The sequence below is a fragment of the Bidens hawaiensis genome, unplaced genomic scaffold (assembly GCF_021521415.1).
Source record: "Bidens hawaiensis isolate Kalapana, Puna unplaced genomic scaffold, B.hawaiensis_p1.1 tig00004283_1, whole genome shotgun sequence".
Lineage (NCBI taxonomy): Eukaryota > Viridiplantae > Streptophyta > Magnoliopsida > Asterales > Asteraceae > Bidens > Bidens hawaiensis.
Window position 1 is genome coordinate 1,619,202 of NW_027491258.1, and position 25,103 is coordinate 1,644,304.

The 25,103-nt window shown below is 34.4% G+C and overlaps 3 protein-coding genes across 3 annotated transcripts in view; all 3 read right to left on the minus strand.

Moving 5' to 3' along the window:
* Positions 1 to 9,375, minus strand: part of LOC143626228 (uncharacterized) — a 27,389-nt gene extending 18,014 nt beyond the window's left edge. Inside the window, exons 1-4 of the mRNA XM_077096374.1 lie at positions 9,338 to 9,375; positions 8,736 to 9,268; positions 8,314 to 8,600; positions 8,051 to 8,153 (exon numbers count right to left, since the gene is read on the minus strand). Coding sequence (XP_076952489.1) covers positions 8,051 to 8,153; positions 8,314 to 8,600; positions 8,736 to 9,149 — 804 coding nt within the window. The 5' untranslated portion in view covers positions 9,150 to 9,268; positions 9,338 to 9,375. The remainder of the gene's footprint in view (positions 1 to 8,050; positions 8,154 to 8,313; positions 8,601 to 8,735; positions 9,269 to 9,337) is intronic.
* LOC143626168 (uncharacterized) lies at positions 3,133 to 5,240 on the minus strand. Its single transcript, XM_077096323.1, has 6 exons — positions 5,121 to 5,240; positions 4,558 to 4,669; positions 4,296 to 4,460; positions 3,816 to 3,908; positions 3,459 to 3,533; positions 3,133 to 3,348 (listed from the first exon to the last, which is right to left on the minus strand). The coding sequence occupies exons 1-6, from the start codon at positions 5,198 to 5,200 to the stop codon at positions 3,133 to 3,135; spliced, it is 741 nt and encodes a 246-aa protein (XP_076952438.1). The 5' UTR covers positions 5,201 to 5,240.
* Positions 9,156 to 25,103, minus strand: part of LOC143626185 (uncharacterized) — a 27,286-nt gene continuing 11,338 nt past the window's right edge. The window contains exons 5-9 of the mRNA XM_077096334.1: positions 10,298 to 10,432; positions 9,928 to 10,019; positions 9,637 to 9,742; positions 9,338 to 9,446; positions 9,156 to 9,268 (exon numbers count right to left, since the gene is read on the minus strand). Coding sequence (XP_076952449.1) covers positions 9,156 to 9,268; positions 9,338 to 9,446; positions 9,637 to 9,742; positions 9,928 to 10,019; positions 10,298 to 10,432 — 555 coding nt within the window. The remainder of the gene's footprint in view (positions 9,269 to 9,337; positions 9,447 to 9,636; positions 9,743 to 9,927; positions 10,020 to 10,297; positions 10,433 to 25,103) is intronic.

The following is a 25,103-nucleotide window of genomic DNA, read 5'->3' on the forward strand; positions in this document are numbered from 1 at the left end:
CTAACCCAAACTCGTTTATACCAAAAATACAAGATGCCATGAACAGTCAAGCAGCATCAGTTTTCAATGACTTAATATTCTTTTGTTTAATTTTTTTTTCTTTAGTTTTGTAGTTATTATCTCATAATATTATAATAACGTAACAAAGTTTGGTGCCATTATAATAAACCAAAAACAATATGTGTTCCAACAAAACCAGACACAATGCCAACAAACCTGAAATCGAATGGAGTTATGAATCGAACTGATCGGTGATCGAATATAAATATACGATTATGTTTCAAAACCCTTTTTCTGTTTCTTATAAATAAAAGTGTTACCGAGTTTTACTTTTAACCTAATTGGTAAATTATTAATTTATGGGAGTTTGTTAATACGGTCCCTACGGTTTAGCATAAGTATCGAATACGGGGTCTAACGTTTTAAAGTAATAAGTTTGGTTATTGAAGTTTTCGTTTTATTACAATGCTGGGTATTAATCAATAGCGGCGGATCCAGAAAATTTTCTTACAAGGGTCGGAAATTTTTTGGTCGATACTCAATAATTACCGATATATATATATATATATATATATTTCTGTTTGGTTCAGACGTTCGGGTCGGATCAAATTGGTATATACTTTTTATGATCCGGTTAAGATTTTCCAGTTGGGTCGGGTCATTTTAAAAAAATAATTAAACAAAATCTCATATATCGAAAAAAAAAGTAAGTGAAAACGTCGCTAAAAATGAATAATTAAAATACAATATATTTATAATTGTTATTTATGGGTTTTCAGTTTTTAAAATACAGCTGTAAAATCATCTAGTTTGACATCTTAAGCAAGTCTTAGTAAAAGAAAATACAACTATAATCTAACCTAACAATAAATTAGTATAAAAGCAACTGAAGTCTAGTAGAATAAAAGATGTTCAAAAAGAAAAAAAAATATTTAATTCTATTTTTATCATTAGTAAATATTTAATGAATGATGCGATATTTAACGGAAAGCCGGTGCAAATTAGTAATGTGGTATGTGATACGAAATAGGCCGAACATGGCCTCGATAACTTGGGAGAAATGACGAGCCTTTGAAGTATGAGGGTGTACTAACAATTTGTAAGTTAATGAATAATGATTCTAGATAGTATGGTAAATGGTAATTTTAACTTTGTTAGTTAGCACTTGCTACTCGAAATTGGTGTTGATCAAATATAAAAATGCTTGTTTTATCATTTAAAAAAATAATTAGAAGGTTGAGTATTTGGAAAGGTCTCCATGTGTCAGACACTTAATTGCTTTGAAACAAGATTTTCTTACAAAATTACCCCTACTACTACTATAAATGACTAAAAAGATGTTAAAATCCAGTCATCTTCTCCAAAATTTACTCATCGATGGGAAAATTTGCAGGTCATTTGTGAACGCCTTTTTCACTCAGGTCATCTTTCTTTCTTCATTTTATCAGTATTTCACAGTGTCGAAATTTTACAAGGGTCGGTGGAAATTTTAACGTATATATAACACTAAACTTTTATTTCACAGGGTACGGCCGACCCTCGCAACCGAAGCATAGGTCCGCCCCTGGTATTAATGCTAACTTTTGTTAATTTTTTTTTTGTTAAATTCAGGTGAAGTGAACAATAGTTATAAAGGTATTTGAGAATTCCAATGGGTAATGTTAACACACTAACGAGTTTACATGATTGCCAATGGGTATTGGGCTGGGTTGAGGCAAGATTTAACAATGGGGGTATAAAACTGGGACAACCAATACTAGTCTTGTTCTCATGGTTACATTACTTCGAATTTGCATGATTGATTAAAAGTTGCATGAAAATGATGATTAGTGAGAACTGATGGAACTAGATGATTGTGAGCAATATTTTGTGTGTGAGCCATATGAAAGTGTACTTTATTCTTGATTTAGATATCATAAATTAATTTTGGACTTAGAACTTGGTAGAAATACACACAAAAAATTGGGCTAATTAGTAGTAGTAGTGGTGTGTATATGTTCATTGAAATCATTTTTCGTTTACTAAATCAACTTCATTAATTTGTATGGGAATGATTTTGATTTTGTTGCGGATGATTTCAAATTATCAGGTAGGATATCGGGTATTGAAGAAACCGGTTCCGGTTCAGTTCTACCCAATATATCCGGGTAGACTTTACACCCGGGTTCTTTTTGCACTACTTTCCATGCAACTTTTCAAGCATTGTTATGATTTAGACCTGACAACATACTAACTTGAATAAGGTTCAATCAATCAGGTTTGGGTTAAACTGGACTATAACCAAATTTGGTTTGGGTCAAAGTGTTAACTTGCATCTTTCAATTACTACAAGACTTTAAATTTCTACAATTTTCTTGAATATTTTGTGGATCATTGTTGCATGGAATCAAACGCTCAAAGCTACTATGGGAAGCTAGTGGATCAAATACGTTTTGAGCAACAACTATATCATTGCCGAGCCATATATGCTTTGAGCTAGAGGTGGGAAAAAAAACAGGCACCAGATCAACCTAGTATATCCAACCCGTGGGTTCGAACCAGGTTTCTATTTCTCATACAAACCGGAACCGGATCCAGTTCCACCTCTACCCGGTCAAAACTTGGACTTGATCCGACCAAACCCCAATAAAAACCGGCAAAACTGGTCAAAACCCAGTAAAAAAACCGACCATGAATGTTGTGCACAATTACACATGACAAGTAAATAAAATCAGACTTCAATTTGGCACAAGCACCATGAATGTTGTGCACAAGCACAATTGCACATAACAAATAGATCTACATGAAATAGATATTGTCAACTTGGACATACCCAAGATATCATGCAATATGAAAGTTAAATAAGTTTTAGTTTAAATATACAAATGTAAAAGCGGGGAAGATGACATCGAAGCGTGTTGCCTACAAACCTATTTACAACCCATTAAAACTTTTTATACAATACTTACATTAAAAGGCATTCTAGTGTAACATTCTTCTATATACACACACTTCCCAGGATAGCATAAGTTTAAACAAAGATAAAAAGATAAGTATCACCCCCAAGATATCATGCAACATGAAAGCTCAATTGCTGGGTCCACTTGTCATATTATGTTGTCAAAAGTGTTAATACAACTATTATAGCCCGGGTCAAGCTTGTGCTTGCTGCTGCGAGGCCGCTGGTTTCCGCCTCAAATTGATGGCAAAAATAATCTGCCTCTCATATGTGGGTAGTTTGTCTTTATAAATAGCTAACATTCGATGCTTAGGGATTTGTAAGAATTGCATGAAAAACTCCAGCACATTTTTAATTTTTTTCAGTTTCTCAAGTCGCTCGTTTTCTGGTTGCTGAGGAAGAGAATTGTACTGGACAACAAAAGGTTTTCAACAAATGTCTTTTTTCTGAATGCATTCTAAATTCTATATGGTTTTTAAATTGAAAATATTCCCATTTTTAATATGAGCCATTAACTTACCTGATGCAGTTTGGAAACGAGTTGCTGGTTCATGTCAGTCAAATCTGGCAGATACAGTTCCTTCATAGCTTTTATCTGTAAAACGTTGGAAAACAAATGATATTCAAAATACGTTATTCCCCTTAGTTGTTTGATGCTATTTGAAAAGAACAGTAATAACTGCAAAAACTTGAATGCGCTCTGGACATTTAACTGAAATTTTCAGTAACAGCTTTTTAACTCAGATAGATAATCAGTGCCAAAAAACGAAGAAGCAAAAGTAAGCTTTGGTTTAGAATAGTAGTGTATGTTCAACTCGAAAGCAAATCGTGCTTTCACTACTTTAAAACAATGTAAGATAATAATAACATACAACACCTTTTGATATAATTCCTCTTGCCAATCATCACCATTTTGATTGCCCATCTGAGCTGTCGAATCCAGCAGATACAACTCTTTCATAGCTTTTATCTGTAATCAATAGAAAAAAAAAACAAGAAAGCAAGGTTATAGAGTCTATAACTGGAAAGAGATTAATAATCCCACTTATAGTTCATGTACATCAAAAGCATTAGTAAAAATATGTGATTCCCCTTTAGTTTCCTCTCGTTTTAAGTCAAAACTTCAAAACAAAAAAAATCACAAAAAAATCTAGTATAAAAAAGAATGACAGCGATTACACCCAAAGTTTTATATGTGCTCTTGACATTTTATCGATATATTGTATCACGAATATTTACAGCACCTTTTAACGATGGTAATGCTTTTGTTCAACTCAAAAGCAATGTAAGAACCTCAGGTGCTTTAAAAGATATAGGTAAGATAATTTACAGAGCTTTTGTATACACTTCCGATTACCTTTTGATACACTTCCTCTCGCCAACCTCCGCTATTTGCTGTCGAATCTAATGATACTGAGGGGTTTACATTATTATGTAAAGCAGCAGAGTTTGAGCGTATAGGAAGTTCTAATCTAGTCTCCATAGTCAGCATCATGAAGCATATCTTCCGCGTATACTCCGACTGCAAACAAAATAAACTACATATTATCACTTGTCCTTAAGAACTGCAAATCTTCATTCCATAAAAGTAAAAAGCCAATAACCAAAAACTACAAAACCTGGGATGTGGCAGCGGTATAAATCTCCTTTTCAACCCTCTCAGCTATTTTCTTAAGTTCCTTTAGTCTCTCGTATTCGGTGAATGGGAGATGCCTCTTCAGGGTATCCATTCTACACATAATATAGTAGGGGTGAGCAATAACTGAACCGAAAACAGATGAAACCGAACCGAAATTGGCCGAAAACCGAAAAGCAATTATTGGTTATTTTTTGCACCCTCGGTTAACCGAACCGAACCATTCATATTGTCATACATTTCTAGCTTTTATACCTCTATTTCATGTATTTATCCATCCATTTCATGTCCTTCAAAGTTGAAATTTTAGCTCAAAATTGAATTTAGGTATTAACCGAACCGAAAACTGAATAGACCGACCAATTGAGCGAAAACCAATTGTTGGGGTTAATAACCGAGCCGTGCACACCGCTATAATAAAGTAGATTTGTCACTCAAAATAATGCAAATATTTATCAAAAATTTCATGAAAGCACATAATTATACAAAATAAAAGCATAATAAACCAGCAAATAAAAGAGAATACTAATATAATAAAGTACATACAACTTGTTGACGATGGTTTTCCGTTGCAATTGAGTCTTATTCCAATCACTAGATTCCATACAATTACTAGTATTCATCATCTTCTCTTCGCTGAATTGATTTTCAATCCTATTGTAACACGAAGAAATTATTAATAATTAATAAGAATTGATGCTAAAAAGCGTGTAGGCAGCATAGCGTACATACCTACCAGTCATTCGGATGCTCGAGTGGTAGGGTTCTTGTACCGGAGAAGACAGACAGTAGAGGAACTTGCTTGCCTCAGTTGAGCAAATAAATAATTTTAAAATTTAAAAAAGAATCATTTTCGCAATGACCCAAACCGATTAACCTGACCTGGACCTGAATAAGCAAATTCCGGACCTGAACCTGAATAAGCAAATTCCGGACGGGTTAAATAGGGTCAAATAGTATTAACCTGAACCTGAATTGTTAATAGGGTCGGGTTTCGGATTCATTTTGGGAAAAAAGTCGGGTTTCGGGTTAACCCGATTAGTGGTAATACTTTACTTTATATACAATAATTAAAAGGTGAACAAACACTATAAAGACAATAATGTAAGCTTTATAGAGAAGTTAATTATTCTGTTTGTTCGTGAACCATTCAGCGAATATTTCATTTACGTTGTGTTCTTTTAATTAAAAGAACGAACATAAACACATGTTTCACTCGTTCATCAATGTTTGTGAACGTTCATTTATAATCGTTCATTTAAGTTTGTTTACGTTCGTTCATGTTCGTTCACATATTAATAGAAAATCATTAAATATTTTTTGCATTTAGTAATTATATCACCCTAATATGTTTTATATTTGTTTGTGTTTATTTAAATGCGTTCATTTATGTTCATGAATGTATGTTTGTGTTCGTTAATGTATGTACATATATGTTCATTCATGTTTGTTTATCTTTGTTTAATTATGTTCATTTATGTTCATGAACTCTTCGTTTAGATTTTAAATAAACGAACATAAACGAACACGAACATATTTAGTTTTAAACTAGCGAACATGAACACAAATATTTGTTCGATTAAGTGTTCGTGTTCGTTAAAAGTTAAATGAAAGAACACGGACATGTCGTTGTTCATTTCTGTTTGGTTCGTTTACAAGTCTATATATGTAATTATAAGACAATTACTTGTAAAAGAAATTGAAAATTGAGTGGAATGAGAAATTTTGCAACCTGCAAGTTACAAACATAAAAAAACAACTTAAAATTATAAAGTAACATGGTTAACCCAATTAACCTGACAAACCCGAAACCCGAACTTTAATAGGGTCGAGTTGCGGTTTAGATATTTTTTGAGGGTTGACTCGATGAACACCCCTAGTCGGCGTTATGGTTATACTTTGTTCTATTATTATAGTTATTAGAAATATCAAAATTAAGTAGCTATTTCAAGACAAATAAATTATCTATCTCAACTATATAAATAAATAAAACAAATAATATTGGTTAAGATAACATAATCTGGTCATAGTGAGCAACGAAGTTCTTCAAATTTATAGAGTGTGATGACCTAACACATAAGAAAATTACAGGTTCCAACAGAAAAAAAAAAAATGTTATCAATAAAGTTATGGACATATTGCAGTGGTAAGGTATCTCACTCTCTCTCCTTTATGTAGTTTAATTTTTTATATTTTGAAAAGTACATGTATAACTGTACATTAGTTTGTAGAAGTATTTAGGATTATGTTGGTATGTTGGTTTGCTTAAAAAAATTATATAAAATTGTTTAAATTAGTATTATTCTTTCTAATGACATACTAGAGACTCTTGATTTCACATTCAAAAATAAATAATAGTAACCAATATTATTTGTTTTATTTATTTATATAGTTGAAATAAATAATTTATTTGTCTTGAAATAGCTATTTAATTTTGATATTTCTAATAACTATAATAGAATAAAGTATAATCATAAGTATAATTATATAATAAAAATTAGTCATGGTTAAATTGCTAAAGACCATTGGGCATTGTTTTCACTCCACTTTATTTCGAAACCAACTCGGTTTTTCATTAGAGCTTATATCATAACATTCATGAAACAAATCAAACAACATTGTGTATTTAGATTTTCTTTTTGTTTTTTTTTTTAAAAAAACTGACAATATCCTTCCCGCCCTAGACACCCTACACGTTCGAGATTCCTTATTTTTACCTCTTTATAGCTTATAACTTATAATAAATTAATTAAAAAGTATTTGAGTTTCCTTATTATGTGAGAGGAAATGTTGATAAGTTCCACATTTGTAACTTATGAGTTATGACTTCTGTTAATAAGTCATAAGGAGGTAAAAATAAGGAATCCTAAGGGATGTGGCATGAGGCGGTATTCCAGCACACTTGGTCTAATGACTAAAGTTAATAAAATCATAAACGGCGGCTTTCTCATACAAAATGAAAGTTTCGATAAGTTTTTTTTTTCAAAAATATGCAAATGTAAAGCATAGAAGGCAAAAACTGTACTTGGTAACATAACTTCAAAAGAAGATAACAAGATTAAGCAGCACTCCAACATATTATACAATCTGAAAATTCAGACTCTGAGGCCCACTCACTGTTTTTTTTGTGAAGAACCACTTGAGACCTGCTATAAGGAGTTCATACTGCTACTTTGACCCGGGACAAGACTCAAGACTACAAAAAGGACTGTATGGAATTCATCATGTTATGTTGAGCAACGGATTTTGACTATACATGAATTAGTGAGTTATTCTCTATAGTCGGCATCTTCAAGGATATCTTCCGTCAATAATCAGACAGCAAACCAAATAAAATACATGACTTTAGGTCCCACGATACATTATCGTATACAAAAAACATGACATAACTTGCCAAATATTCAATCCAAAACGGAAAAAAAGGAAGAAGCAAATACTAGAAAACTATTAATATAATATTAAAGAACATAAGGAACCTGGCTTGTGGCAACAGCATAGAACCCCTCTTCAATCCTCTTGGCAAATTTGTTAAGTTCCTGTTCTCCAAAAGACGGAAGATGCCTCCTCAAGGTATCCATTCTACACAAAGTCAACAAATGTTGGTCAAAAGAATGCAAATAGTTGGCAGAAATTTCGGGTGGAATATATCATTTAACAAAATAAAAGTGCAGAGAACCAGCATAACCAGTTTTTAGAGCACAATAGATAAGATATTATAAGGATTAATATAAGTGCATACATCCTTTTTTGTATCCTTTCCCGTGAATCTGCTGACAGTTGATCCCTCCAATCACCAGATTCCATGGTGGGGTCCACAACAGTAGCACTTGCACCCTCAGTAGGTTTCAACCTCTGCTGATTTTGCTGGACGGCATTCCTCTGTTGTGGCAGCATCGGCTGTTGTAGCTTCTGCTGTTGCAGCATCTGCTGTTGTAACTTCTGCTGTTGCAGCATCTGCTGTTGCAGCATCGGCTGTTGTAGCTTCTGCTGCTGCAGTATCTGCTGTTGCAGCATCGGCTGTTGTAGCTTCTGCTGTTGCAGTATCTGCTGATGCAGCATTGGCTGTTGCTGCCCGTCAGAGTAGTTATATTGTTGTTCAATAAGCTGGCTTCTTTGAACATGAGATATATTTTGAATGTTTGAATTTCGAAAAACACTTACCATGGATTGTGGTAAGCTGCTGCCAGGTGACATTCCAGAAGATACACTAGACGAGCCTTGCATTCCACTTGAACCAATGTAATTATGCATCATATGTGACCTCATTTGCTGTTGCTGCTGAACGTGTGCTTGTTTTGCCATTTGTTGCAAATGTTGTCGATAAAGATAATGTGAATTTTGAGTTTGTGGCTGTTGCTGCGGTAGCTGTTGAGGAGTAAGTTGTTGGCGCCCTGGAATTTGTCTTTGGTTTGCAAAATTATTGTACCCCACTATATTTCCTACAGTATTTTGTTGGGCAGACATGTTCTGAATATTCTGCAAGTTTGAACTTTGACCAGAAACATTTGCCATGGGACGTTGTTGTAAGCCGCTGCCAGGTGGCAATCCAGATAATAAACTAGAAGAGCCTTGCATTCCAATTTAACCAATATTAGTGTTCATGCTCTGTGACATTATTTGTTGAAAATTGTTAGTTGTCACAGGAATAGAAAACTGTTGCCCTTGGTTGTTCACTTGCTGCATCACCTGAGAACCTATTCATCATAGAAACATCAAATAATGTACTTGCTGCATCACCGAGAAAAGAGTGTATTATGAAATACCTGGATCTAAGGGGTTATCACTATCAGCAGTAGAGTTTGATAGCATGGGATATTTTAAACTATTCTCCATTTTCAACATCTTCAAGGATATCTTGCATAGATATTCAGCCTGCATACCAAATAAATTACATGATATTATGTCCTACAATACATTACAGTACAGTAGTACACAACAAACATGATATCAATTTGTTGCTCCTATTTTGAAGTACTTAGATCATCTGTACATGAGGGCCTGTAAAATCTTCATTCAACAAAAGAGAAAAAGCAAAAACTACAAAACTAAGTTCTCTTCAAACCTGGCTTCTAACAGCAATATAGGTCTTCTCTTCAAACCTCACAGCTATTTTCTTAAGTTCTTGTAGTTCCTCGGGTCTAAGGGATGGATGATGCCAACTTTTGATCCTGCACAAGGTCATCGTGTGTCGGTCAAAACAATGCAAATAATAAGCATAAATACAGAAGGAAAACATCACTTTCTAAACAAAACGTTTGGAGAACCAGTCACACCAAACAATTGGCAATCAGCATAACAAAATTTTTAAAGCAAAGAAGGATAGAAAATTAGAAAGAATAATATAGGCACATACATCTTGTTCACGACCTGTTGTCGTACTTCAGCTTTCAACCCAGCCCTCCAATCACTAGATTCTAGTTCATACAGTTTCTTCATAGCTTTTATCTGTAATCAGAAAAAAAAAATGAAATCAATGTCAAAGAGGCTAGAGCATGTAATTAAAAAGAATTTAATATTCCGTCTCACTGATTATTATAAACATTAATAAAAACAAATGATTCCCCTTTTGTTTACTAATAAACTTAAGTCATAACCCCAATGCTATTCAAATAAACAGTATTAGTGGTGATGCTTTTATTCAACTCAAAAGCATATTGTGACATAGTTTTGTGATGTCACGTTCTTTCACTGCTATATAAGAAATATAAGATCATATACAACACCTTATGGTAAACTTCCTCTTGCCAATCTCCCCCAGTTAGATTGTCCGTTTGAGAAATTGAGGGGCCTGACATGGGATTTTGTAATCTAGTCTCAGTGGCCAGCATATTAAAGCATATCTTCCGTGAATATTCAGACTGCAAACCAAATAAATTACATCATTTTAGGTCCAGAAATATCTTACAATCTACAACAAACATGATATCACTTCCTAAAGAGTTGCAAACTCTTCATTCCACATTAGCAAAAAGGCAATAACCAAAAGCTGCAAAACTATTTATATAATATGAAGAACACAGCAAACCTGGTTTGTCGCAGCTGTGTAAATCTCCTCTTTAACCCTCTCAGCTATTTTCTTAAGTTCCCGCTGTCTCTCATATCCAGAGAAAGGAAGATGCTTTTTCAAGATATCCAATCTACACAAGGTCAATACATGTTGGTCAAACTAATGCAAATTTAAATCACAAGAGGAAAACAACATTTTAAAAATAAAAACGTAGCGAACCAGTCACTGAAGCAGGTTAGCATAACCAAATTTTACACACAAAATTAAAATGAATAATACAAGGACACACATCTTGTTCATGATTAGTTGTCGTTGTGGATGAGACCTCCAGTCACCAGATTCCATGGTGATCTCACCAACAGCGCCGTGTGCACCCTGAGTAGGTCTCTCATTACTTGTATCCATCTTCTAATTAATGCTTGATTATAAATCCTGTTGTGACAGTCCAAAATGAAATTACTGTAAGACAAGAATTAATAATAGATCAGATGCCACTTTAATAATTTTCAGTTCAAGTATTCCAAGGCTTCCAACTCCAGAAAAAAGATACAAATTCAAGATTTCTTTAGGCTATGCTTTTTATATTAAATACTACTCACTGTATTTTTATTTTCCGGTGCCACGCAACGCGCGTAACCTGAACTCTGAACGCATTTAACCATTGTTGTAAAAATCCCGACTAGGATCTGTTTAACCCCCAATTATTCGCTAGTCCCTCCCCTCCCGATTAGTTGCCGAATAATCCCTAGTCCCCACCCTACCACCCGACTAACGCCTAGCAAGTTCTACAACACCGGCTTAACCCAGTGTTCCGCACGAGTAACCGGTACCGGCTACATGTGTTTAAATGCCGGTTACACGCATTCCAGTGCCGGCTATGCACGTACAAGGGCGGAGCTTGTATTGTTACCCAGAGTTCTGTTTTTTTGCTCAATGGTGTAAATTTATGCGTTTTCGTCTCAAAATTTTTACACGCATTGCAAATTTACCCGTTTTCGTCTGAAAAATAGTTGACCGAGCTTCGCCATTGCGCGTGTTTAAGACTATTTTTATCTTGTGATTTAATTAATATCTGTAGCCCTAATTTATTATTACATGTTTTAAGGCATGTGATTTGTACAACAAATGGTTTCATGTAATCAGAATCATCTTATGTTATGACATCATCATCATTCTTCTTTATACACATCAAAACAGAACGTGATCACATCAATTATGCAACAATCAGTATAGATACTAGACAGAAATCAAAATTACGTGTTTGCAGTAATAGTACTGCAGGTATCAGATTAAACCAAATTTGCAATCTAAGAGTAGACGATCGATCTAACTATCAAAGCAACTATGTACCAGTGGTTAATCGTTCGTCGGAGTTAGGGTTTTGGTTGCCGGAAGCAAATTGACGTGATCGTTTGTTTTTTCCGGCGCGTCTGATGGTAGGAAGGAAGGAAGGAAACTGAAGCAAACAATTATAACTTACATTACTATATAATAATAATAATAATAATAATATTAATATTAATAACAATAATATAATCAATTACAATATTATATGAATTTATTATTATTTTAGTCTCAACTTGGTCACGTTGGTTTTAGAGTTTGACTTTGTTGTTTCCGAGAGATCTATATTGTCGGTAAACAAAATCAAATAAAACATTGTTATGTTCATTTGTATTCGTGAACCATTCGTGAACAAGTTCAAACAATAAATTTCATTTGATCAGGTGTTGGCGAACCATTTGTTTTGTGATAAAAGTTTAACGGATGAACATAAACAAGACATTATCCGGTTTGGTTCGTTTACAACCCTATGCCCACTGCAAGTCTACAAGCCACGGGTTTTGTTTTTCATGATAGGTGTACGTTTTACGGTTTTATAATTTTTTTTCACACTATTTTGTAATCGGTTTAGCTGTTTGAAAAACAACACGTTTGATTTTTTTCCTCTATTCTTACGGATAGAGGAAAGACTTGCCTACATCTCACCCTCCCCTGACCCTACCGATAGCGTGCTATGCGGTGGGATATACAAGGCTTGATTGATTGATTATTTTTTGTTTAACATTTGTTAAAAAGTTATTAAAGTCGTATAAATGGCAAGTAATATGGTGGCGAGTTTGGATATGAGGCCACGATTTTGTGGTGGCGACTATCAAAGGGGTAGGTCGGCGTACAAGAGTGCGGTGGACGAACATATAGTCGGGCAAGGTGAGGCCGAGGAACCATTTTGATTAAGTTACTGTCACACCCCGACTTAGGGCCTAGGCGTGTGACCACAAGTTGGTACCTGTTTTGTAAATATATCAGAATTTATGGGTTAATTTTAGCGGAAGACTTTAGGTTGAATATATTATTAATTTACATTGAAAATTTACTCGGGAATTAAATACCCGAGTATTGGTTTACAAAAGATATGTTTTCATATTACAAGGATTTTATATCAAAAATGGAGTCATCTTGTACGCGCTTCTATCTTCATTAAGACTCCAATCCTTGCTAATGCTACTTATGCTTAATTACCTGCAATGGGTTGGAAAAATACGTTAGCTATATGCTGGTGAACACGTATGACTCAATAAAACATTTTGAATGACGATTACAATACAATTGTAGTTTTCTTGACAATCTCAGCGGAAACATTTCTACTTCCGGTATATGTACCACTGCCCTACACACACAACGGTATTCCCCGAGCCAAACGGCCCTAAACTGAGAACTGGTCATGACCGTTTAAGCTCGTGGCTTCATTGCCTTTGATTGATTGATTGAGCTTTAACAGTTATGTTTGGATCCAGACACATGCGTATTCGGTCTGAGTTGATATTATTCTCTACTTTGTATTATAATGTTTTAGAGATTACTCGATCTCATGTAGACATTTGATTGACTCGTTAAGACAAACACCCGTTCGTCTCATTGAGTATAATTATGTTTTGACTGATTGAAAAGGTTTGAACGTATTCACCTGTACCGTCGGTGTTGTAAACCTTGACTGATTGTGAATGAAAACAATCATTCACAAATAGGTTCGTATGAATGTTTTGAATGATGTTAAGCTATGATTGTAAGCTTAACCTTGAAATCGTTTATCTTTGATTGTGAATGAAAACACTTAGTTTTATGTGACGTTTGATATAGCATGCTTTGGCCTAATAGGTTCTATCACGTTGGTAAGTTTCTCCAGGTAAGTAAACGGGTCCCCCGGTTGATTGGGATTTATGCGAATTACTTTTCCTTAGGTAAGAAACTTACTACTAATGATATCCCCCTTCCAGTTACTACATGCCCGTCAAAATATCTCTTTTGTTTAACATTACTTCATCATGAAGTAACGTTTTATGAAAATATGATTGTGAATGAATGTTTGTAAAATATGATCAAGGTTAAAGACCATAGCCTCGATTGATAGTCTAAGCTATAATTCAAATAACTTAAACATAACTCCTACCTTAATTCGGATGCTTAGATTGATAACACGATAAGGCAAGACTTGATCTACTCGCTTATGTGATTGCTAGCTTAATTCTAACTTCGTTTCTTACACATATTACGAGAAAATGGCACGTCAGCTCGTCACGACTATTGGGCACGCCTCCCTAGGTTAACTATGTGAAAAATGAAGGTGAGTTTGGGATGAATGGGGTTCATACCCTTCCTCCCCTTTTATAGCCGTTTTTGAACCCTATCGCGATACGCGACAGGTCCCTTGTGGCCCGTCGCGTATCGCGACGCCGCCATTTTACACCGCCTTATGCGGTGATGACACGTGGCCTGTCATATTGTGCCACGTGTCGACACGGTGTTCAACACGTGTCCGGTGACTCACCAAGCCCATCGCGCTACGCGATGGGTTGATTGTTACCCCGTCGCGTATCGCGATGGGAACAAATTTTCAGAATTTGCACTTTTGGTCCCTGTACTTCCTAAGTTATTACTTTTAAGCTTAAATTAAAGAGGGTAAAAGACGCGGTGTTACAGTTACATAGTTATTTCGGTAGTAATTTAGATAAAATAGATTTTGGATGAATATCTATACTATATATAAAGCATGAATGAGTGACCTCTTAATATTTAATAGGTATCAAACTTGTTGCTTTTATTACAAATTATAATGCATAATGTGACACCCACTTTTAAAAGTTTAATATAAGTTGAAGGTTTAGTTAACATTAAAATTAAAATTTAAGGATAGTTATAGAAATTTATATTAGCTTGGAGGAGCCACTATGAAACATTGAATGATGAGTGCAGGCCAAGTTTTTCTTGAATCATATCTTTATTTGTTTTAAATGTCCAACAAATGAATCATCATTTTTGAAGCCACAAAGCAACATCCCTTGTGAAGCCACGTAGGTGTATAAAACCTCCCCTGGATATTTAACACCTCCCCCAAATATGCCTTTCCTTTTTATGAAGCTCTCATCTATATCACCATATTATGTGTATATATATATCACCATATTATATGAATATACATACCTTCACATATTCATTGAGTTTTAAGGCTTTCATTTATTCACCTCATCTCAAAATAATAATAATAATAATAATAATATAGAGAGAGAAATACAGTAAAAAGAAAAAGGAAGTCAAGAGTGAAAAAGAAAATGGTAGCCAGCGACGATGGTCACTGCAGTGGTAAGATGACGGGTGCCATCATTGTTTGAGGGTGATGGGAACGGTAGTTAAAGGCGGCCGAAGATGGTGATCAACGATTGTCTTGGCACCGTTACTATGGCTTCCAACTCCAGAAAAAAGATACAAATTCAAGATTTCTTTAGGCTATGCTTTTTATATTAAATACTACTCACTGTATTTTTATTTTCCGGTGCCACGCAACGCGCGTAACCTGAACTCTGAACGCATTTAACCATTGTTGTAAAAATCCCGACTAGGATCTGTTTAACCCCCAATTATTCGCTAGTCCCTCCCCTCCCGATTAGTTGCCGAATAATCCCTAGTCCCCACCCTACCACCCGACTAACGCCTAGCAAGTTCTACAACACCGGCTTAACCCAGTGTTCCGCACGAGTAACCGGTACCGGCTACATGTGTTTAAATGCCGGTTACACGCATTCCAGTGCCGGCTATGCACGTACAAGGGCGGAGCTTGTATTGTTACCCAGAGTTCTGTTTTTTTGCTCAATGGTGTAAATTTATGCGTTTTCGTCTCAAAATTTTTACACGCATTGCAAATTTACCCGTTTTCGTCTGAAAAATATTTGACCGAGCTTCGCCATTGCGCGTGTTTAAGACTATTTTTATCTTGTGATTTAATTAATATCTGTAGCCCTAATTTATTATTACATGTTTTAAGGCATGTGATTTGTACAACAAATGGTTTCATGTAATCAGAATCATCTTATGTTATGACATCATCATCATTCTTCTTTATACACATCAAAACAGAACGTGATCACATCAATTATGCAACAATCAGTATAGATACTAGACAGAAATCAAAATTACGTGTTTGCAGTAATAGTACTGCAGGTATCAGATTAAACCAAATTTGCAATCTAAGAGTAGACGATCGATCTAACTATCAAAGCAACTATGTACCAGTGGTTAATCGTTCGTCGGAGTTAGGGTTTTGGTTGCCGGAAGCAAATTGACGTGATCGTTTGTTTTTTCCGGCGCGTCTGATGGTAGGAAGGAAGGAAGGAAACTGAAGCAAACAATTATAACTTACATTACTATATAATAATAATAATAATAATAATAATAATAATAATAATATTAATATTAATAACAATAATATAATCAATTACAATATTATATGAATTTATTATTATTTTAGTCTCAACTTGGTCACGTTGGTTTTAGAGTTTGACTTTGTTGTTTCCGAGAGATCTATATTGTCGGTAAACAAAATCAAATAAAACATTGTTATGTTCATTTGTATTCGTGAACCATTCGTGAACAAGTTCAAACAATAAATTTCATTTGATCAGGTGTTGGCGAACCATTTGTTTTGTGATAAAAGTTTAACGGATGAACATAAACAAGACATTATCCGGTTTGGTTCGTTTACAACCCTATGCCCACTGCAAGTCTACAAGCCACGGGTTTTGTTTTTCATGATAGGTGTACGTTTTACGGTTTTATAATTTTTTTTCACACTATTTTGTAATCGGTTTAGCTGTTTGAAAAACAACACGTTTGATTTTTTTCCTCTATTCTTACGGATAGAGGAAAGACTTGCCTACATCTCACCCTCCCCTGACCCTACCGATAGCGTGTTATGCGGTGGGATATACAGGGCTTGATTGATTGATTATTTTTAACATTTGTTAAAAAGTTATTAAAGTCGTATAAATGGCAAGTAATATGGTGGCGAGTTTGGATATGAGGCCACGATTTTGTGGTGGCGACTATCAAAGGGGTAGGTCGGCGTACAAGAGTGCGGTGGACGAACATATAGTCGGGCAAGGTGAGGCCGAGGAACCATTTTGATTAAGTTACTGTCACACCCCGACTTAGGGCCTAGGCGTGTGACCACAAGTTGGTACCTGTTTTGTAAATATATCAGAATTTATGGGTTAATTTTAGCGGAAGACTTTAGGTTGAATATATTATTAATTTACATTGAAAATTTACTCGGGAATTAAATACCCGAGTATTGATTTACAAAAGATATGTTTTCATATTACAAGGATTTTATATCAAAAATGGAGCCATCTTGTACGCGCTTCTATCTTCATTAAGACTCCAATCCTTGCTAATGCTACTTATGCTTAATTACCTGCAATGGGTTGGAAAAATACGTTAGCTATATGCTGGTGAACACGTATGACTCAATAAAACATTTTGAATGACGATTACAATACAATTGTAGTTTTCTTGACAATCTCAGCGGAAACATTTCTACTTCCGGTATATGTACCACTGCCCTACACACACAACGGTATTCCCCGAGCCAAACGGCCCTAAACTGAGAACTGGTCATGACCGTTTAAGCTCGTGGCTTCATTGCCTTTGATTGATTGATTGAGCTTTAACAGTTATGTTTGGATCCAGACACATGCGTATTCGGTCTGAGTTGATATTATTCTCTACTTTGTATTATAATGTTTTAGAGATTACTCGATCTCATGTAGACATTTGATTGACTCGTTAAGACAAACACCCGTTCGTCTCATTGAGTATAATTATGTTTTGACTGATTGAAAAGGTTTGAACGTATTCACCTGTACCGTCGGTGTTGTAAACCTTGACTGATTGATTGATTGACTGTGAATGATATTAACCTATACATAAATAGGTTCGTATGAATGTTTTGAATGATGTTAAGCTATGATTGTAAGCTTAACCTTGAAATCGTTTATCTTTGATTGTGAATGAAAACACTTAGTTTTATGTGACGTTTGATATAGCATGCTTTGGCCTAATAGTTTGTTTATAATATAGCTCATATAACCTTGAAGACGAGAAACTTGAAGATGATCACCTTCATTCAAACATCTCAGACCCTGGACATGTTTGTTAAAGATATATTTACAATTTGAAGTTACATTTTGTAAGAGTTATTAACCCTTTTTTTTGTGAGGTAGATTGCAACCTGTTATTCATTAAAGTCTACATAAGTCAAACTTTGAAATATAAATACATTTGCTGTTCATTAAAGTCAACATGGGTCAAAGTCAAACTTTGAAATCTAAATACATGCTTTGCCATACGATCCCATGACACAAAAATGAGTTAAAATCAAAGCTACAAATAAAATGAAAAATTAAGATTTGACTTGGTCTCAATAAAACTTCAAAAGCTAAAATTTTCTCATGCAGGTCAAATGGGCTGGGTCGGGCCAACCAACAAACACTTTTTATTTGTTTTTTTAAATATTATAAATAATCAACTTATTAAATACGCTTGCAAAGCTATATTATTACAATAACAGTCTAAAATTTTTATGTATAAAGCAATTAATCGGTTGACCCGTTTTCTTTTTGATTAAATCATTTAGTATATCCCATTTGACCTGTTAGACATAAAACAAAAACAAAAATCTGCCCGTTTTCCCACCAAAATTCCCGTAAAATCTCATTTTTTTTTGTTTTTTATGAATTTTTAAAATTATCAACTTGTTAAATACGACTGCAAAGCTAAATTATTACAATAACAGTGTAAAAATTTTTATGTCGTAATGCTTCTTTGGTTGTGCATAATGCTTCTTTTGATTGTACATGAAATATAGATTTTCTTTAATTACAGCCGAGGTTGTAGCAGGTTCAGCTGCATGGCTTGGTAGAGGACTTTCGTGTGTTTATGCTCAGAGTTGAGAAGATGATTTCATGGAAAGTTAAGAAAAAGATCCGTCTAATGAGTTTCAGTAAATTTCATGTTTTGTTTTGTTTTTTAAGATTTAGCATTGATTATTTATGTTCCGATGACGTGGAGGTCTGTTATAACAGTGCTGGTGGGTTTATAACACTGGAGAACTTATTGTATTTCAGTACATGTAATGGCTTTTGATATATTTATTTGGTGTTAATTTTTATTTTTGATACATAAATCATTTCAAGATATTTTTAGATATCAGGAAGGTGATAGGTTCATGTAAGAATATCCTTGTAGCTGGTGTTAATATCACATTCACACTTATTTAGATGTTGCACCTTGAAGCAGGTTCCAGCTTGCTTTTGTGAGTATTTTGCAGTAATTTTAATTATTTGTATTACAATCAAGTTCTTGATGGTATTTGGATTTGGGTTGTTTCAATCTTAGATTTTTTGTAGTGGTTGATTAGTTGATCCTCATCAAATATTAATGGTCATAGTTGCAGATGCTTTGAGAACAATCGAATATGGGCTAAAGAGTTGATTTGAATGTCGGCTTAGTCTTTAAGCTATGTTTTTTTTTCTAGGTACCTACTTTTCTTTTCATTCGTGTTCTTGAATTCCTTTCATCATTCGCCGTTTACTTGACTACTACCCAGTTAATTTAGTACGGTTGAAGAATCGAATCACCTGTCGGCTTACTACTTAAGGTATGATTATTCGGTATCTAATTTATTGGTGTTTTTGGCTTAAACATTTTGATTATATGCTTATGTAAGGAATTCATTAGGTTTTTTTCATAAGTTGTTTGAATGTCAGGAGGCTATACCAATCCAGATAACATTCAGATTAATAGTTAACTCCAGATATTATCTCGGCCTCCACTTTAAAAGTTCGGGTCGTGATCAAACCTTTATTGATAGCATGATAGTATCCGGACCTAAACTGTCCCAATACTATCAATACTAATTTGATAAATGAACGAACAAATATTTTGTTCATTTAAATAAATGAACGAACACGATGAGTTTTTAGAAATTGTTTTTTATTCAGATTTTGAACTAATGGCCGGCAAAAGAATAGAATGTTTGGTGAACCTTTCAACGGAAAGTTCGTTTATGTTTATTTAATAAGTGAGCAAACATTAACTAAATTTTTAGTTCGTTTGATTAAAAATTTGTTCTTCTGTTTAAGTTCAAGTTCGTTTAACACATATAACTATTAAGTTTTATAGTTTTTAAAATACACAGATAGATGTTTTTCTATTCATTCAATGAACCGAACATTCGGTGAAACGCGAAGACAGAATTGCAAAATGATTAAAAACAAAAACTTAAATAAGCCCGCGTAACACGCGGGCTAAAAGCTAGTACATATATATATATATATATAGATAAAGGATAAAATACGAAAATCCTTTATCGTACAATAGGTACGCGATATTCTCAGACGTCCATCTTCAATAACCATAAAATCACAATTACGCGAGCCGGCCTCCGTCAACCTCTTCTCCCGTCGATTCCGTCCATCTTCACCATCGCCGTTCAACGATTCCGTCTACCATCCACCTTCGCGACCACCATCTTCTTCCGACACAACCATCAATCGTTGCTCACATGTCAGTTGATAAAATTGACCAATTGAAATTGAAATTGTTGAACTAATTGATCAATTAAACTTTGAAATTGGTCCAATTAATCATCAATTTGAAGTTTCAATTAATCAATTTTGAGTTTTGCAGAAACCCAGTTGCAGGCGTTCCATATTTTGTTCCTACGATCGAATCAATGATCAAATTAACGGTCGATTGACGATTGTTTGATGATTATGAGATTATATGAAGTGATTTCAGTGTTCAATTTCATGTTTACAGGTGTTTAATTTTTTTTTTTTTGTTAGTTTTAGAAGTTCTGAACATCCAGAACTTCCTAGAACTTCTAAACTTTTTTGAACACCCAGAACTTATTAGAACTTTTAAACTTTTTTGAACACTCAGAGCTTCTTAAAACTTCTAAACTTAAACTTTATCACAACTTATAAACTTTATTGAACATGCAGAACTTCTTAGAACGTATTAGAACTTCTTAGAACTTCTAAACTTTTTTGAACACCCAGAACTTCTAAACTTTATCAGAACTTCTAAACTTTTTTTAACAACCTGAACTTCTTAGAACGTATTAGAACGTTTAAAGATGTTCATTGTTTTTTGAACACCCAGAACTTCATTGAACGTATTAGAACGTTTAAAGATGCTCTTTTTTTGGTCAGAACGTTTAAAGGTCTTCAGTTTTGTTTCAGAACGTTTAAACATAATATTTTGAACCCTAATCAGAGCTCGATTGAGTGCGTTATTTCTGCAATTCCATAATCGATTGATGATTCTAAAGCCTCTTACACATCAATTCGATTGATTAAATCATCAATTTTGGTGTTTATTTTGGTCAGAACGTTTAAACTTTGAGCAGAACGTTTAAACATGAACCCTAATCATAGCTCAATTAAGTGTGTTAATTTGTATTTTCATAATCGATTGATGATTCTAAAGCCACTTACACATCAATTCGATTGATTAAATCATCAATTTTTGATCAATTTGAAGATTTTTAATGTTCAGGGACGTTCTATTTCAATTTTGGTTTTTGACTTTAGAGATTTCATACTTTAAGCTATGATTAGAGTTTAGAAATTGGATTAGATTGAGCGACAAGTTCCGAATTTGGATCAGAGTTGATTTGTAATCGACGAATTTTGATCGCGAACTGCTGTTGGGTTATTTACGAAATTGCCACCGCGCGTTTTTTAATCAAACGCTCTAGAATGTCGCGTACCTAATGTATGATAAGCCATTATTGTACGTTAACTCACCCCTATATATATATATATAGAGAGAGAGAGAGAGAGAGAGTTTGAATCAAATACAAATGAAATTAACGTGTTAAATGTGAGAATCAAGTAGAGTAATTATATATACAAGTAGAGTAATTATGTAATTACTCTACTTGTATATATAGTTACTCTACTTGATTCTCACATTTAGCACATTAATTTCATTTGTACATTAACCTTCCCCTATATATATAATGTATTTGTAATTCGTGATTATGGTATCTAAGTTGAACATGATGAATCAATAACTTACAACACCTTTTGATGTACTTTTTCTTGCCACATCTGGTTTCGGTTGGCTAGATCTGAAGGCCGGCATTAGGTTTTGGGGCCTAACGAAGTTGGCATATATGGTTTCCGGTGTTCGAGAACCATTAAATGTTTACACTCGATTGGTTCGGTTGGTTTTTCGAACCATGGTAATGACCGAAAGGAGGGAATGGTTGGTTCGGGTTATTTCAAAGATTCACTTTTGTATGTTTTTTTGAAGAAATTGGTGTATAGTTTGTATGAAATGGAGATGAAGTTGGAGGAGAAGAAGTATATATATATATATATATATATATATATATATATTGTTTTATTTAATTTGTTTTTCTAGTTGAAGACCGTTTGCAACGATCAAATGATTTAAATAATAATATAAAGAGGTGACGAAAACTCAACCCCCCCCCCCTTCACGCCTGTTGTCAACAAGGGGGGTGTTCTCTTGAAAAATCGCCCCCATCATCCACTACGGATAGCCTTAATCACCCCCCCCCCCCCCCCCCCTCTCTCTCTTTTAAATGTGTATCATTTCTATGATTTAAATGAAAACTCTTCTTCAAATAGTGTACATGTCACTTTCAAATGAAAATATTTTTTGCAATACTCACCATGTCTAGTCGAATAATTCAAAGAGAAAACAAGACTGATCACTAAACAAATATCTTTATTGTAAGAAAACTTGTACCGAAACTATTTTATCAATTCATATGTAAAACAGACCGACCACCATCCTTTTATGATTAGAGAACAATCACAACAATTTGTTAAAGCATTGCAACTCTTTATTAAGGGGCACAACCGTTGGTGGTTATTCAATTAGATAAGCAAGACAACCCTCAACAAAAGCTTAATCACCAGTACCTCAATTAATGCTGATAATTGTATGTTAACACTCAGTTACCACTGATCACACTTACCACCGCTCGCGGTTGCTATTGTTCACAACTACCACCGATGATCAATAGCAACTTATTAACGATAATCATCTCCTATACTTGTTGCAAGGATAGCATAACTTCAAAGGAAGGTTACAAGATTAAGCAACTTTCCCAAAATAGCATACAATAAGTGACGAATCTTGAACAAATAATCTGGGTGGGCGGACTCAATACATAGATATATTCAGAAAAAGTGCACTACTTAGCGAATAAACTGGCCGGCCTGGCCCATGGAAAGAACGTACCCTTCAAGGTGTCCATTCTACACAAAATAACGCAAATAGTTGACAGTAATTATAGGTGGAAAGCATCATTTTATAAAAAAACAAGTAAAAAGAATACTATAAGTGCACACATCTTGGATATTATCGTTTCTCATGAATCTGCGTGCAGTTGATCCCTCCAATCATCCGATTCCATGCTGGTGTCACCTATGAGCTGGTTCTGTCGAACACTAGACATGTTTGGAATGTTCTGCAAGCTTGAACTTGGACCAGCACCACTTGCCATGGTGGATTGGTGTAAGCTACTGACAGGTGACGATTCAAACGATAAACTAGAAGAGCCTTGCATTCCGGTTGAACCAATGTTATTGTGCATGCTCTGTGACACCACTTGTTGAATATTATTACACATTAATAGGAAGATGCGAAAAAATATAAGTTTTAGTTAACATATGCAAACGTAAAACCAGGGAAGATAACATCTATACTTGTTGCCATGGTACCACAACTTCAAACGAGATTAAGCAGCTCTCCAATATATCATGTAATATAAAAGTTCTACTGTTGGGGCCCACTCACTGTATTTTGTGGTCGAGAGCGAGACCGTCTATTTGCATTGATGATATGAATAATCTGCTTCTCATAAGAAACCACATTGTCTTTATGATTAGCTAATATTCCATGCTTAGGGATTTGTAAAAATCGCATGAAACGCTCCAACATATTTTTAACTATTTTCAGCTGCGCATGGAACTCGTGTTTTGGTTGTTGAGGAAGAGAATCATACTGAACAACAAAATGTTTACATTAAGTTTATAAATAAACAATTGCCTTCGGCTGTATGCTTTTGCAAGATAATATTATTTTCATATATTATACCCAACTTAATTACCTGCTGCAATTTGGAAAGAGTTTTCTGGTGTATGACCTTCAGTTCTCGTAGGTACAAGTCCTTCATAGATTTTATCTGTATATAGAACGATAAAAAAATCCATAGATTTTATTTTTGAAACGAGTGAGAAGAAAAGCAAAGGTAACTTTGGTTTAAAATAATATGCAGCACCTTTTGATATACTTCCTCTTGCCAATCTTCGTCATTTGGATTATCCGTTTGAGCTGTAAGATCTATATATGCTACAGAAGAGCAGAAGCTTCAAGCATTAGCATGCAGAAAATATAACTTGAATAGTTAAAAATAAACAGATTGATTAAAAAAACACCCTACTTAATGAAGGCTCTGGCACAGCTCTCTTTTGTGGACATAACCGTTTCTGCATATCTATCACATTTTGCTTCTGAAAACCACCTGCAGTTGCAGGCCTTTGCGTGAATCGAGAATGTGTTTGTTGTAACTGCTGCAAATATTGCATATGCGCGTGTGCTTGCGCTTGTGCTCGCAGCTTTTGGGCTGATAGTATCCGCCTATTTCCATTGACGTCGTTAACAATCCGAACAATATGCTTCTCATAAGTACCCAGCTTGTCTTTATAACTAGCTGATATTTCATGCTTAGGCATTTGTAAGAACTGCATGAGACGCTCCAACTTATCTTTAGATAGTTTCAGCCTCTCAAATTGCTCAATTTTTAGTTGCAGAGGAAGAGAATCGTGCTGCACAACAATATTTTTCATCAAATGCCTTTGGTGTATGCTTTTGAAAGTTAACATAATATTATCTTTAAACGATTTGACAATATTTGACATGGTTTTAAAACTGAAAAGATTTCCGTCTTTGATACGAGACACTAACTTACTTGTTGTAATTTGGAAAGAACTTTCTGGTGAGCGTCACACAATTCAAGTAGATACAGATCCTTCATAACTTTTATCTGTAACCAGAAGAAAAAAAATCAAGGTCATATAGCCTATAATTAAAATATATATATATATATATATTAAAAATACTCACAGGAACCTAGTAAAGCA